The sequence below is a fragment of the Schistocerca nitens genome, chromosome 4 (genome assembly GCF_023898315.1).
Source record: "Schistocerca nitens isolate TAMUIC-IGC-003100 chromosome 4, iqSchNite1.1, whole genome shotgun sequence".
Classification (NCBI taxonomy): domain Eukaryota; kingdom Metazoa; phylum Arthropoda; class Insecta; order Orthoptera; family Acrididae; genus Schistocerca; species Schistocerca nitens.
Window position 1 is genome coordinate 606,498,337 of NC_064617.1, and position 16,506 is coordinate 606,514,842.

Consider the following 16,506-nt stretch of genomic DNA (forward strand, 5'->3'; position numbering starts at 1 on the left):
AGTAACAATGCGAACGCGATCGAACCGCGGTATTGACCGTCTAGGCATGGTTGAACTGCAGACAAGACGAGCCGTGTACCTCCTTCGTGGTGGAATGACTGTAACTGATCGGCGGTCGGACCCCCTCCGTCTAAATAGGCCTCATACACGGTTGTTTACATCTTTGGGTCGGTTTAGTGACATCTCTGAACAGTCAAAGGGACTGTGTCTGTGATGCAATACCCACAACCAGCGTCTATCTTCAGGAGTTCTGGGAACCGCGGTGATGCAAAACTTTTGTTGGTGTGTGTATTTTGTACTGCTCGCGGTGCGGCGATTCGCCCCGAGTGCACAGCGCACAGTCCCTGACGGCGCGCCTCGTTGTGTGTGCAGCGGGCGCGGCGCCGTCGGTGTGCCTGCGACGGAGCCAGAGCGACCGGCAGGTGGCAGGCGGCCCGCCGGGTCCCGGCGCGGCGCCCTTCACGGACACGATGCGCCTCCGCCAGCGGCAGCGCCACGCAGCCGCCGCCGCCGCCTCGCGGCCCGACCCGCGCGGCCTCTGGGGGCGGCAGCCGTCGCTGTCGCCGTCGCAGAGCCGCCAGCGGTTGCTGAGCCCGGCGCGCCAGCGGCCCCGCGAGCCGCCGCCCCCGCCGCCCCCGCTGCAGCAGCTGCAGCCGCCGCCGCCCGTGGCGCCCGGCCGCCAGCGGGGCCGCGTGCGCGCGCCGCCCCTCGGCCAGCTGCGGAGGCAGCTGCCGGCGCGGCCGCCCTCCATCTCGCTGTCCATGTCTACCGACGACCTCAGCTATGCGGCCGCCGGCCCGCGATCCCCGTCGCCCCTCTCCGAGCTGTGTCTGGACGTTCCCCAGGATCCGCGCTCCCTGCAGGTCAGTATCCTCTCGCTTTATGCCTTATACAACCTTCCGCGTCCACAACACCACCGACACTGTTCAACCCAAGTCGAATTAACAATGAATTGTCCCTATGCCTTGGCTAATCTAAAACAGGATGTCCATGAGCTTGATTCTCGAGGCTATTACGACTTTCTCGACCTTGATACCCAAACGGTGGCGTGACCCCAACCTAATCTCTTACTACATTCGGATATCAAATGAAATACCTTTCAGCCGTCTAATTCCAAACTTATATTATTTGGCTACCAGTTCGGCGATTTACTGCGCCACCTTCAGGCCCATGATCGACGTGTAGGAAGATTCCACCTCGGTTCTGGTCAAAATACGGGCCAGCAATATTGGTTTTAGTAGATTTCTGCTTGCTATAGCGATCGCTTGAAGGTCGGCAGCTGATGGTTGTTGGTCGGCAGCTGATGGTTGAAGTGATCGCTATATCAAGCAGAAATCTACTAATACCAATATTACTGGTCCCTGTTCTGAACCGAGCGAGGTGGCGCAGTGGCTAGCACACTGAACTCGCTTTCGGGAGGACGACGGTTCATTCCCGCGTTCGGCCATCCTGATTTAGGTTTTTCGTGATTTCCCTAAATCGCTCCAGGCAAATGCCGGGACGGTTCCTTCGAAAGGGCACGGCCGACTTCCTTCCCCGTCCTTCCCTAATCCGATGAGACCGATGACCTCGCTGTCTGGTCTCCCTCCCCACACAACGTAACCCAACCCCTGTTTTGACCAGATCCGAGATGGAATCTTCCTACACGTTTGTCAGGGGCCTGAAGATGGCGTAGTAAATCGCCGAAATTGGTAGCCAAATAAAATATGTTTGGAAACTACACGGCTGAAAGGTATTTCGTTTGACATCCTGTATCGGACAGCCGAGTCCCGTAACCATGGTTGAAAAGATGGACATAGAGACTGTTAACACATCTTTCTTGTTTTTGCACTATCTTAAAAAGTTACGTCCTTTCCTCCTCCTGGCTTTTATATGCTAAAATGTATGTATAAATGGAATTTCCTGTAAGCGAGAATAATTACGAGTACTTATTTTCGTTCGAGCTTTGACTCGTGTTCTGTTGTTTGATACTGCTAATCTCGTCAATATGCTATTGATAGGTAAAGTTACGCAGGGTGCCAGAAAAAGGTATTCCATATTTTGAGAGGTGGTCATATGAACCAAAACAAGAAAAGAATTTCCAGTCAACATGGTCTCTAAAATACATACCGTAAGAGCTGTGAGTACTTGCTCTTCCTTGCTACTCTGAAACACTTCTGTTATACTGCAAGCTCTTTGCTATTACGAACGGGAGGACGTGGAGTTCACTCCAAGCCCCCACCACGCCGTAGCGGAGAAATGAGAAAACTGCTCCCTAATTGGCGGGACGAATACGAATACTGACCTGTGATTGAGGGACAACAAAAGGAAATGAAGAACAAAATGAAAGGGTGTTTTCTTCACAATTCCTACTAAGTAATTAACTCTGTCATAAAATTATTCTACTTTCCAAAATTTTTTGCATTATGTATCCACCAAAAGACGGAAAGCTGTAAATAACTACTGAAGAACGTAGGGTTCGTTCCTTACAAGTATTGACGGCAGTGCTTCAAGTTTTAGATTCAAGATCGTTCCATGAAACTTCTGAAGCAGCAAATAGTGATATTAGTTTATCATTCACTAAGTTTTTCACTTTCTGTTCTTGTTTGATGTTTCTTGGCGCATACTCTGCATCTGTCTCTTGCAGTTTTTTTCAGTCTTTAATTTGTTTTTGCATGGCACAATTTTATCTACCTTACTTTCCCCAATTTTACCATATTTTTCATTCATCTCGCCACGACTTGAATAACTGTAATCACAAATATTACTTAAACTAGCCACTTCATTTTCACATTTTTTCGGACAGTAAGGATACAGAGTCCCTATGAACGTTATTTGCACCTGTTACGTCATTCTATATGTGACATTTTATCGGATATTTGACATAGTGTACTAAGTGAAAACACAGAGTTAATCTGCAACTGGCGGCTTCAGTATGGGAGCGCTACACTAGCGCCACTGAGTGGTCTAGTTTTACTAAGTCTGCCATTCCTCCACAGACGTTCAGACACCTCACTGCAAGTGTTCTCAGCAGAGTTCAAGGATCCTTAAAAGGCGTGGCTGGACACATTCCATATTAGTGTCCACAAATAGGTGTCCGAATATTTTTGATCAGATAATGTACATTGACGGGATTAATGGCACTGAACTCTTGGAGGGTGCAATCGCTGATGATCCCGTTGTAATAGCCCACTGGAGCATAGTAGAAACCGGGTAGTTCACAACTCTTTGTAAGGTTTAGGTGGTTCCAGACAGACGTGAGGGACGCCGTACAGTAGTGAACAGCATAAAGCAGTCGTCACACGGGACGAGCCAGCTAATGTTGACCTGCACGCAGAGAGGGTATCCAACGTCACGGGACACAGCGCCATCGGCACGCGGACGTGATTTTGCGCTCTCAGCTCTGTCCCGCGGCAGTTATTGGCTTTATTTGGCTCGCAAATAACACAGTTTGTTCGCTCTTCATGTTTTCTGGCTGTGGTACACAAAAATGAAAACTTCGATATCCGTGAACATGTCCAGTCATTAAGGAAATCGGCTTACAAATCAAAGAAAAGCAGTTCTGACAGAGAGCGCATTTATATTTACCTAAGGGCAAGTATTATAAAAGTTGTTGCTATTGCTTTCATAAGAAAGTCACACAACCTTTTAGAAAATCGAAAGGGGAAAAACAAAAATTGGATGCAGCAGGACTCGTATCTTTGTACCTGACGATGCTCTGTTTCGCAACGTAGGGCCTCTGCTAAGAATGCTACGCTGAAGGTATGCAATTAGCGATCTTGTATTTTATGTTGCCGTCTTCTACCGGCTTTAATCGCCAAACTGTCATTAACTGACATTTAATTATAAAAAATCCTAACAAGGAGGACACGTTTTCCACGCATCTTCAATATGCCATTTGCTTGAAGCGGTTTACTTGCATAACACGCTTGCTAAACGCGAAAATAACTAAATATGAAATTTCTTTAAGCACCAGTATGACGTTTCCCATCATTTTATTACAGCAAATAGTACCAGTAATGACTCTTTCTCGAGTCATTCAATGTGGTGGTGATTAGATCATCATCATCTTCTTCTTCCTTTCAAGGATTAGGCTGTTCTCTGTTTCGAACTCACAGAAAAATCGTTCCCATCTTTTTCTAGGCCTTGGAATATATCGTTTCCCATTCGGTTTCTAGTTCAGGATCTTCTGAGGAATTCTGTGACCTAGCATTCTCATGAGGTGGTGTTTCCAATCTTCACGATATTTTTGAAGTTTTTCATTCAAGCTCAAAATATTTAATTCTGTTCAAATATCTTCGTTTCTAACCATATCTCTTCTTGCGCAGCCGTTCGTCTTTCTTAGGAACCTCATCTCTGCTGTTTGAATTTTATGCTCTTGTTTTTTTTGTGGTAACCCATCTTTCGCTTCCGTAGGATAACACCGGAACCGCCATTACTTTATAGAAGTTCATGATTTTTTTTTTTTTTTTTTTTTTTTTTTTTTTTTTTTTTTTTTTTGGGCCAATGTTCTGCTAATGGTGCCACAGACAGCTTGGAACTTGTGGGGCCAATGTTCTGCTAATGGTGCCACAGACAGCTTGGAACTTGTGTATTTTATTTTTCAATATCAGGGTTCAAATCAAAACTTGCATCACAGGCTCGAAAAGAGCTTTGAGACACTTGTTCTAAACCTGAATTATACTAAACAATTTTTGATCTGACTGGATATTTTTTAGGGGACTGATGACCTCAGATGTTACGTCCCATAGTGCTCAGAGCCATTTGAACCATTTTTTGGATATTTTCCTCGCAACGCCATTATCTGTGTTTTGTTACTAGAAATTTTAAGTTGTACTTCTTGTAAATTTTGTTCAGCTGTACACTGATCTTTGGAGGTCATCTTCATTCTTTTGAATAATAACAATGTCATCAGCAAACAAAAGTACTTTCAGGTATTCCTCATTCGTTATCTTAATTCCCTTGTTTACTTCACATTTCCATTTGCGAAGAATGAAGTCAATGTAGATATTAAAAAAGATAGGTGAAAAATCCACATCCTTGTCCAACGCCTTGGTTAATAATTATTTCTTTTAGTCGAGTCCTACCTGTTTTTATTACATGCGTGTAGTTTTGTAAAGTCTTTTCACTACCTCTACTAAGTGATAAGGATATCCACATTCAGACACAATCTTCCGTAGGCTATCACGGCTCACACGGTCAGAGGCCTTCTCAAGGTCGATAAAGGCCATATGGGTTTCCACATTAAATTCTCTGTGTTTTTCTATGATGTTTTTTAATTACAAACACATTGTCTGTGCGTGAACGACCTAATCTAAATCCAGTTCGTTCTTCAGAAATAATAGCTTCAATGATAGTCTTCATGCAGTTACTGATGATCTTTGAGTATAGTTTGTAGCCAGTGTTTAGAAGACTTATGCCACGATAATTTTACAGTTGTTGCGTTTCCATGGGTATTGGATTTTGCACTTCGACCAACATTCATTTATTAATTGTAAAAGACTTGTATCTAGTGGTAATCCTCCATATTTAATTACTTCTGCATTTATTCCATATATTCCCTTAGCTTTTCTGTTATACATGCCTTTCAAAGCCTGTTGCAGTTCGTCCATGGATCTGCTTGTTCCTTGTTCATACTCTGTCCAGTGTCATCTTCGTCCTTCTGTGAACACCACAAATACGTATAAAGATTCATCCATTGTTCATTGGGTATAATGTTTAGTGAGGCAGTGTCTGCTTTCCTCTCTTTGAGTACTTGATTTATTAACTCGCTTTCTTCGTTGGAAAATCCTCCATCATGAGACTTAACTTGTGCAGCGCTCGTAACACAGCCAGGGGATTATAAAATTAATGGCAAACTCACAAATAGCCTCGGATACAGGTGGTGCTTAGAAACAGAACATATTCATAGGGTGTAAGGGATAACATCATACCCACCAAATGTGGGCTTCTTCTGACCATGACAGATACAATATGGCATCTTGCTCTCTGACTGTGACGCCGTAGGGATGGAAATTTTTTTTAAAGTATTGATATATATTGTAGCGATATTTATGAACGCTATAGATGTTATAGAGAAAAAGTATCGATATTTTGATTTGATGTCACGAAAAATCGATATTACGAAATATCGATATTTTTGCCCCGTCCCTACATGTGATAGGTGCTGGGAGTGAAATAGTGTACTTACCGTAAACATTTCAGACAGCAGGAGTCCATTGTCCATGAAATACTAGTGAAGTAACGTGTGTGACTTTAGTGCCGAGACTACGTTACTTTTACAGTGCGTCTATCTTTTCATCATCCAGGCACTCAGGGCAATTCTGCCTCATAATTGGGAGAAGGGAGTGGTAATTTCTGCCGTTCTCACACAGTTCTGTCACCAAACTTGTTCGTCTTGCAGCTCGTACCTATCATTTACAATGGTAGAAATGACACACGGAAGTAACCGACTCTCGTTAATATGTAGTAAGGGTACAGTTATGGTCATATCTGGTGCTCATTTGTAGTATTGAATTCGAAATTAAATTAAGCTCATCGTAAGACTTTTACTGTCAGACTGCACGTATTGACAGTAGCTGGAATGGGCAAGAAATATGCCGATGAGAACTATAGTGGCTATGAGTCAAGAAAAGACAGACAGCAAAAAACATAACTTTAGATCCTCAGTATTTAATATCGAATAATCGACGGATCCTTAACTTCTGTTCAGTGGCATATGTCGATATCGTAATGAAAAAATATAGATACCTCCACATAGCGATGTTTTTTGCCATCTACGATGTAGGGAGCATTCTTGTTTCCTACTGTTTCTACTCCACGTGGCACGTTGCCGAAATATTGCGGAACATATTTTGTGTTTCACGTGAGGAAGGATCCCTCAATGTGAAATAGCAGGATGTGACACCAGTAAACTCTTAGAGTGCCAAGTCAATTCTTCCAATCCATATGTGGCATACAGCAAACCAGTGCTTAACAGTATTGGTTAAAAACAGTCTTGGTTGCAATTTTAGTTTTTTTAGTTTTCAACGACGCGTTTCGCCTTATTTGGGCATCCTCAGGTTATCTTTATTTGGTATTTCTTAGAAGAATCCTTTTGTCACTGTAGCCATTTTACTGAGTTTAACGAAGGCAATGTTGGCCTGATATATTCTACGATGCCCTTTGGCTACAATGACTAAAGGATTCTTCTAAGAAATACCAAATTAAGATAACCTGAAGATGCCTAAATAAGGCGAAACGCGTCGTTGAAAAATAAAAAACTAAAATTGGAACCAAGACTGTTTTTAACCAATACTGCCAAGTCAACGTTAGTTAACTCGTCCAGTGTAAAGACGGCTGAAACAGAACGCTCAGCGCATTATTCTGGTGAGCCGACAGCCTGGCGCGCTGGCCTCCGAGCCCGCTGTCCGTGGCCCGGCAGGCTGTTCTCAGCTCTCAGTTTACGCAGTCCGTCCGGTGTAAGCGCCGAGGACACGGGCTGGGCGTGCTGAAGCCTCCGCGAGACGGAGACTTGACGAGTGCAGTGAGTGACCGGTTTTGACGCGCAGGTGCCCGGCTACGGGCGGCCCAACTCGTGGACGACGTCGGCGGAGGGCGGGCGCGCGGCGTACCGCCTGCTGAAGGAGCACCGCAACAGCGACCCGGGGCCCGGCCCGCGGGCCGCCCTGGCCGCCAGTGCAGCCGCCTCCGCCGCCGCCTCCGCCGCCCCCTCCGCCTCTTCGTCCACATCTTCCGAGGAGGAGAGCGGCCGCGGGGGCCGGCTGCCGGCCACGCCCACCACGCCGCCCGCGCCGCTCGCCACCGAGCAGATGTTCGAAGACGACGGCGAGATGCCGCTTTTCATGCGCCGGCCGGACCCCGACGACTCGACGGCCGACGACTGCCTCGTGCCCTCCGTCGACGAAGACAGCGCCAGCGGCAAGGCGGGCCGCACCGTAGTCACCGTCAAGGCGCCGCCCTCTCCCGGCGTACACCGGCTACAGGTGAGGACTACCTTTGTTTCCTGTTATGGCGCTGGATATCTTCCAAAACGAATTAAAAACAGTCTTGACCGCAGTAAAATACACTGAAGGAAAAAAGTCGCAACCCCAAAAAAATAATTAATGTAGAGTTACGAAATTTCGGGAATACATTTGTCTATACAGGGTGGTCCATAGATCGTGACCGAGCCAAATATCTCACGAAATAAGAGTCAAACGAAAAAACTACAAAGAACGAAACCTGTCTACTTTGAACGGGGAAACCAGATGGCGCTATGGTTGACCCGCTAGATGGCGCTGCCATAGGTCAAACAGATATGAACTGCGTTTTTTTAAAATAGAAACTCCCATTTTTTATTACATATTCGTGTTGTAAGTAAAGAAATATGAATGTTTTAGTTGGACCACTTTTTTCGCTTTGTGATAGATGGCGCTGTAATAGTCACAAACATATGGTTCACAATTTTAGACGAACAGTTGGTAACAGGTAGGCTTTTTAAATTAAAATACAGAACGTATATACGTTTGAACATTTTATTTCGGTTGTTCCAATGTAATACATGTACCTTTGTGAAATTATCATCTCTGAGAACGCATGCCAGCCGGAGTGGCCGAGCGATTCTAGGCGCTACAGTCTGGAACCGCGCGACCGCTACGGCCGCAGGTTCGAATCCTGCCTTGGTCATGGATGTGTGTGATGTCCTTAGGATAGTGAGGTTTAAGTAGTTCTAAGTTCTAGGGCACTGATGACCTCAGTAGTTAAGTCCCATAGTGCTCAGAGCCATTTGAACCATTTGAGAAAACATGCTGTTACAGCGTGATTACCTGTAAATACCACATTCATGCAATAAATGCTCAAAATGATGTCCGTCAACCTCAATGCATTTGGCAATACGTGTAACGACATTCCTCTCAACAGCCACTAGTTCGCCTTCCGTAATGTGCGCACATGGATTGACAATGCGATGACGCATGTTGTCAGGCGTTGTCGGTGGATCACGATAGCAAATATCCTTCAACTTTCCCCACAGAAAGAAATCCAGGGACATCAGATCCGGGGAACGTGCGACGACCAATTCACCTGTCATTAAATATGCTATTCAATACCGCTTCAACCGCACGCGAGCTATGTGCCGTTCATCCATCATGTTGGAAGCACATTGCCATTCTGTCATGCAGTGAAACATCTTGTAGTAACATCGGTAGAACATTACGTAGGAAATCAGCATACATTTCACCATTTAGATTGCCATCGATAAAATGGGGGCCAATTATCCTTCCTCCAATAATACCGCACTGTACATTAAGATGGCTTATGTTCCACTTGTCGCAGCCATCGTGGATTTTACGTTGCCCAATAGTGCATATTATGCCGGTTTACGCTACCGCCGTTGGTGAATGACGCTTCGTCGCTAAACAGAACGCGTGCAAATAATCTGTCATCGTCCCGTAATTTCTCTTGTGCCCAGTGGCAGAACTGTACACGACGTTCAAAGTCGTCGCCTTGCAATTCCTGGTGCATAGAATTATGGTACGGGTGCAATCGATGTTGATGTAGCATTCTCAACACGGACGTTTTTGAGATTCCAGATTCTCAGACAATTTGTCTCCTAGCTAAAACACCTACTTGGGCATCATCATTTGTTGCAGGTGGTGGTTGACGTTTCACATGTGGCTGAACACTTCCTGTTTCCTTAAGTAACGTAACTATCCGGCGAACGGTCCGGACACTTGGATGATGTCTTCCAGGATACCGAGCAGCATACATAGCACACGCCCGTTGGGCATTTTGATCACAATAGCCATACACCAACACGATATCGACCTTTTCCGCAATTGGTAAACGGTCCATTTTAACACGAGTAATGTATCACGAAGCAAACACCGTCCGCACTGGAGGAATGTTACGTGATACCACGTACTCATACGTCTGTGACTATTACAGCGCGATCTACCACCGAAAAAAATGGTCCAACTAAAACATTCATATTTCTTTACGTACTACACGAATATGTAATAAAAATGAGAGTTCCTATTTAAAAAAACGCAGTTGATATTCGATTGACCTATGGCAGCGCCATCTACCGGACCAACCATAGCGCCATCTGGTGTCCCCCTTCAAGCTAGACGAATTTCGTTCTTTGTAGTTTTTTCGTTTGACTCTTATTTCGTGAGATATTTGGCCCGGTCACAATCAATGAACCACCCTGTATAACATATCTAAATGAAGAACACTGCAACACCACAGGTTAATGCAAGCGCGAGATAAGCCATTGCAAATGTGAAATGCTGATACATTAATAACCGGTGTAACCGACAGAATGTAGCATGCAGGCGTGCAAATGTGCATTCATTGTGTTGTGCACGTGTCGGAGGTCAGTTTGCAGGATGCAGTTCCATGTCTGTTGCACTTCGTCGGTCATTAAAGAGACGGTTAAAGCTGTTTGTGGATCACGCTGGAGTTGCCCGATGATGTCCCACGCGTGCTCGATTGGAGACGGATCTGGTGATGGAGCGGGCCAAACCGATATGTCGACACTCTGTAGAGCATCTACATCTACATATATACTCTGCTAGCCACCAAGCGGTGTGTGGCGGAGGGCACAACTCGCGCCAAAGTCATATTCCCCCCCTCTGTTCCTCTCGCGGACCGCACGAGGGAAAAACGACTGTCTGAACGCCTCAGTACGAGCTCTTATTTCCCTTATCTTTGAATGATGATCATTACGCGATTTGAAAGTTGATGGTAGTAATATATGCTCTACGTCCTCGGCGAAGATTGGATTTCGGAATTTAGTGAGCAGCCTCTTATGTTTTGCGCGTTGTCTATCTGCAAATGTGTCCCACTTCAGACTTTCTATGAGATTTGTGACGCTCTCGCGATAGCTAAATGTACCAGTCACGAATCTTTCCGGCCTTCTTTGGACCTTCTCAATCTCTTGAATCAGACCCAACTGGTAAGGGTCCCATACAGACGAACAATACTCTAAGTCTGGACGAACTAACGTATTGTAAACTATTTCCTTTGTTGAAGGACTGCATCGCTTCAGGATTCTACCAATAAACCTTAATCTAGAGTTTACCTTGCCCGTTACTTGTGTAATCTGATCATTCCATTTGAGATCATTTCGAATAGTCACGCCCAGATACTTGACGCATGTTACCGCTTCCAAAGACTGGGCATTTATTTTGTACTCGTACATTAATGGGGATTTTCGACTTGTTATACGCAGTAGGTTACACTTACTAATATTGAGAGATAACTGCCAGTCATTACACGACGCATTTATTTTCTGCAAATCCTCATTGATTTGTTCACAACTTTCGTGTGATACTACTTTCCTGTAGACTACAGCATCATCGACAAACAGTCTAAGGCCGCTGTCAATACCATCAACCAGATCGTTTATGTAAATCGTAAAAAGCAGAGGACCTATTACGCTGCCCTGGCGCACACCTGAAGTTACTGTTGTTTCTGTTGAAGTTACCCCGTTCAGGACGACATATTGCTCCCTGTCTGATAGAAAACTTTCTATGCAACCACATATGTCATTGGGTAGACCGTAAGCGCGCACTTTTTGTAGCAAGCGACAGTGCGGAACTGAGTCGAACGCCTTTCGAAAGTCGAGAAATATGGCATCAACCTGGGAACCGGTATCTAGAGCCTGTTGTATATCATGCACAAAGAGAGTCAGCTGTGTCTCGCATGACCGCTGTTTCCTAAAACCGTGCTGGTTTCTGCAGATGAGCTTCTCAGAGTCTAGGAAGCTCATTATGTCTGAACACAAAACATGTTCCATGATTCTACAACAAATCGATGTCAGTGAAATTGGCCGGTAATTATGTGCATCCGATTTTCTACCCTTTTTATAGATTGCTATGACCTGAGCCTTCTTCCAATCCCGTGGAACTTTCCGCCGTTCCAGTGATCTCTGATAGATGACGGATAAGAATGGTGCTATATTTGTAGCATAGTCAACATAAAATCTTACGGGGATACCGTCTGGGCCAGATGCCTTTCTGGCGTCAAAGGATCTTAACTGTTTTACAATCCCAGATACACTAAACACCATGTCAGCCAACCTTTCGTTTTTCGATAATTGAAATGCTGCAATCCTCTATCGTAAACGAGTTTTTGAAAGCTAGGTTTAGAATTTCGGCCTTCTGTTTATCATCATCAGTTACATTACCCGTACTGTCAGCAAGAGAAGGTATTGAATTATTTGTAGCGTTCAGAGCATGTTGTGTTACAATAGCGGTATGTGAGCGAGCGTAATCCTGTTGGAAAACACCCCTGGAATGCTGTTCGTGAATGATAAAAGGTCGAATCGCCAGACTGACGTCATTTACTCGCGCGCTGCATATTGCTAAAGTCGGATTTTCCTACGAGCAGGCCAGGTTGCATGGGATAACCACGAGAGTTCTTTTGCTGTCGTACAAAATCATACCCCAGTCCATAATTCCACGTGTCGTTCCTTTGTGTCTAGCAGGCAAGCAGTTAGGTTGCAGGCCCTGAACTGGGCTCCTTTTAACCAACACACAGGCATCAGTGGCACTGAGGCAGAACCAGCTTTCATCAGAAAACACAACAGATCTCCACTGCCCTCCAATGAGCTCTCACTTGATACCATTGAAGCCGCAGATGGCGATGGTTTGGTGTCAGTGGAATGTACACTACAGTGCCTCTGGCTGGGAGCTGTCTTTGAAGTAACCAGTTTGTAACAGTTCGTTTGTCTGTGTGGTGCCAACTCCTGCTCAAATTGTTACTGCAGAAGCAGTACGATCAGTCAGAGCCATCCACCGAACACGACAGTCTTCCCTCTGGCTAGCACTAAGTCGCCGTCCCGAGCCTGCTCTTCTTGCGACCGTACATTCTCGTGATCACCGCTGCCATCAATCATGTACAGTGGCTAAATTCCTTCAAAGACTTCCTGCAATATCGAAGAAGAAACAACCAGCTTCTCGTAGCCCTGTACACGACATCGTTAAAATTCAGTGAGGTGTAGATAATGGCGTCTGTTTCGTCTTAAAGGCGTTCTTGACTATCGTCAACTCACCACGTCCAACCTCAAAGGTAACTAGCGCTCACGACCGTTACAGCGTGTATTTAAAGCAAACCTGATTTGATTACTCATACTAGCGCTTCTGGTGCCACTGCCATGCGACTGGCACGAAATCTGAATAGACATCATCTTTCAGATGTAGAAACACGCCTATCAACTTTCGTTTATGTTGCGACTCCTTCTTGATGTTACGTATTTATTGGCAGTACTAACCGATTTCGATCAAACTGTGACCATCTTCAGACCGTATTACACCACGGAGGAAGGCGGTGATGGTGAACGGGGCAAATATTGTGGATCCACGAACGTCAACACTCATTACGCATTGTAGAATTGTGCAAAGAGTAGTTAACGTTCGTGGATCCACAAGCACCGCCTCCCACTGTGGTGTAATATGGTCTGAAGATGGTCACATTTTGATCGAAACCGGTTAGTACTGCCAATAAATACACTGACGGTGAAAGGAGCAAATATCGTAGATCCACAAACGTATATTATCTGCTAACTTGTCATGTCCGCGGCTCGTGGTCTTGCGGTAGCGTTCTCGCTTTACGCGCATGGGGTCCCGGGTTCGATTCCCGGCGGGGTCAGGGATTTTTCTCTGCCTCGAGATGAGTGAGTGTTGTGTGTCTTTCATCATCATCTCATCCTCATTCACTCGCAAGTCTCCGTAGTGGCGCTAAAGAACTTGTGGAGCGAGGGGTCTCCCGGCCACCAATGCACAGTCGGCTTTCAGCCGTGTTCCGTGCGGACGGGCTCGGCGCGCCGGGCAGTTTTTTTTTTTTTTTGTGGTTTTCGGGCGCACAACTTCAATGGTCATTAGCGCCCTGACTACTCTAAGAATGCACCGCGAGGCACAAGTTGACAACAACAACTAAAAGGGAAAACACAATAAAAGACAGACTGACAGGCATAGGATTAAAAAACATCATCAAATGTCCTTAGCGAGGTTTGTCAAATTGATAAAACAAAGAACACGAGCAGCTGCTCGTGGGTCATCCGCTAAAATGGCATCTAAAGTAGTAGGCAGGTTAAGATCGAGGCGCAGTGTTTTAAGATCGGGACAGGACATTAAAATGTGACGAACCGTCAGCAAGTGCCCACATGGGCAGAACGGCGCCGGCGCAGCCGTCAGCAGATGGCGATGGCTGAACCGGCAGTGTCCAATTCTTAACCTTGCTAAAACGACCTCCTCCCGCCGAGAAAGGCGTGAGGAGGACGTCCAAGCCACGGGAAGAGGTTTTAAGGCCCGAAGCTTGTTGTCGGTAAGTGCAGCCCAATCGGTATGCCACAGCGACACAACGCGCCGACAAATGACCCTGCTAAAATCGGACGAAGGGACACAACAAGAAGCTGTCCGAGGCTGGAGGACCGCAGCCTTGGCCGCGGCATCTGCAGCTTCGTTCCCAGGGATACCGACATGGCCAGGAACCCACATAAAGCTAACCGGCGTACCGACGTCCACCAGCTGCTGAAGAGAGCGTTGGATCCGGTGTACGAAAGGGTGAACCGGGTACGGATCACTGAGGCTCTGGATGGCGCTCAGGGAATCTGAGCAGATGACATAAGCAGAATGTCGGTGGCGGCAGATGTACAGAACAGCCTGGTAGAGGGCAAAGAGCTCAGCTGTGAAGACCGAACAATGGCCATGGAGCCGGTATTGGAAACTTTGTGCCCCGACAATAAAGGAACACCCGACCCCGTCATTGGTCTTAGAGCCATCTGTATAAATGAAAGTCATGTTGTTGAACTTCGAACGAAGTTCCAAAAAACGGGAGTGGTAGACCGAACCGGGGGTGACCTCTTTTGGGAGCGAGCTGAGGTCGAGGTGAACGCGGACCTGAGCCTGGAGCCAAGGTGGCGTGCGGCTCTCGCCCACTCGAAAGGTTGCAGGGAGTGAAAAATGAAGGTGTTGAAGGAGGCGACGAAAGCGAACTCCAGGGGGTAGCAAGGCAGAGACATACAACCCGTATTGAAGGTCAAGAGAGTCGTCAAAAAAGGAACGATAAGAAGGATGGTCGGGCATTGACAGTAGCCGACAGGCATACCGACAAAGCAGTATATCGCGCCGGTAAGTGAGTGGCAATTCGCCAGCGTCAGCATGAAGACTCTCTACGGGACTGGTATAAAATGCTCCGATCGCAAGTCGTAAACCCCGATGTTGTATGGAGTTGAGGCGGCGTAAGATGGATGGCCGTGCAGAGGAGTATACGAAGCTCCCATAATCCAGCTTGGAGCGGACGATCGACCGATATAGACGAAGTAGGACGGTTCGATCCGCTCCCCACGACATACCACTGAGAACACGGAGGACATTTAAAGAACGGGTACAACGGGCGGCCAAATATGACACATGTGGAGACCAGCTAAGTTTCCTGTCAAAGGTAAGGCCTAAAAATTTGATTGTCTCCACGAGTGGGAGAGCAACGGGACCGAGTCGTAAGGACGGTGGGAGAAACTCTTTGTAGCGCCAGAAGTTAATACAGACCGTCTTCTCGGCAGAAAAACGGAAGCCATTGGCGACACTCCAGGAGTAAAGACGGTCAAGAGAACGCTGAAGACAGCGCTCCAAGACACGTGGACACTGCGCGCTGCAATAGATGGTAAAATCGTCCACGAAAAGGGAGCCTGATACATCAGCTGGGAGGCAATCCATTATTGGATTGATCGCGATGGCGAAGAGAGCGACGCTCAAAACTGAGCCCTGTGGCACCCCATTCTCCTGGCGAAAGGTGTCGGACAGGACAGAACCCACACGTACCCGAAACTGTCGATCCATTAAAAAGGAACGAATAAAAAGAGGGAGGCGACCGCGAAAGCCCCACGTATGCATGGTGCGGAGAATGCCCGCCCTCCAACAGGTGTCGTAAGCCTTCTCCAAATCAAAGAACACAGCCGCGGTCGGGCGCTTCCGCAAGAAGTTATTCATGATGAAGGTCGACAAGGTAACCAGATGGTCGACAGCAGAGCGGCGCCTTCGATATCCACATTGTACATTGGTAAGTAGGCGGCGAGACTCGAGCAGCCAAACCAATCGAGAGTTAACCATTCGCTCCATCACTTTACAGACACAGCTGGTAAGCGAGATAGGTCGATAACTGGAAGGCAAGTGCCTGTCCTTCCCCGGCTTAGGAATCGGGACAACAATAGACTCGCGCCAGCATGCGGGAACATGTCCCTCAATCCAGATGCGATTGTATGTACGAAGAAGAAAACCTTTACCCGCAGGAGAAAGGTTCTTCAGCATCTGAATATGAATAGAATCAGGCCCTGGAGCGGAGGACCGTGATCGGCCAAGTGCGGTTTCGAGTTCCCGCATGGTGAATGGGGCATTATAACTTTCACAATTCGAGGAGCGGAAGTCACGTGGCCTAGCCTCCTCGGCCTGTTTGCGGGGTAGGAAGGCAGGGTGGTAATGAGCGGAGCTCGAAACCTCGGCGAAAAAGCGGCCGAAGGCATTGGAGACAGCCTCAGGGGCCACA

At 46.7% G+C, this 16,506-nt stretch overlaps 1 protein-coding gene across 1 annotated transcript in view; it reads left to right on the forward strand.

Annotated features, from left to right (window-relative positions):
• The first annotated feature begins 708 nt into the window (after nt 1-708).
• Nucleotides 709-16,506, forward strand: part of LOC126252810 (uncharacterized) — a 133,828-nt gene continuing 118,030 nt past the window's right edge. The window contains exons 1-2 of the mRNA XM_049953750.1: nt 709-863; nt 7,530-7,964. Coding sequence (XP_049809707.1) covers nt 762-863; nt 7,530-7,964 — 537 coding nt within the window. The 5' untranslated portion in view covers nt 709-761. The remainder of the gene's footprint in view (nt 864-7,529; nt 7,965-16,506) is intronic.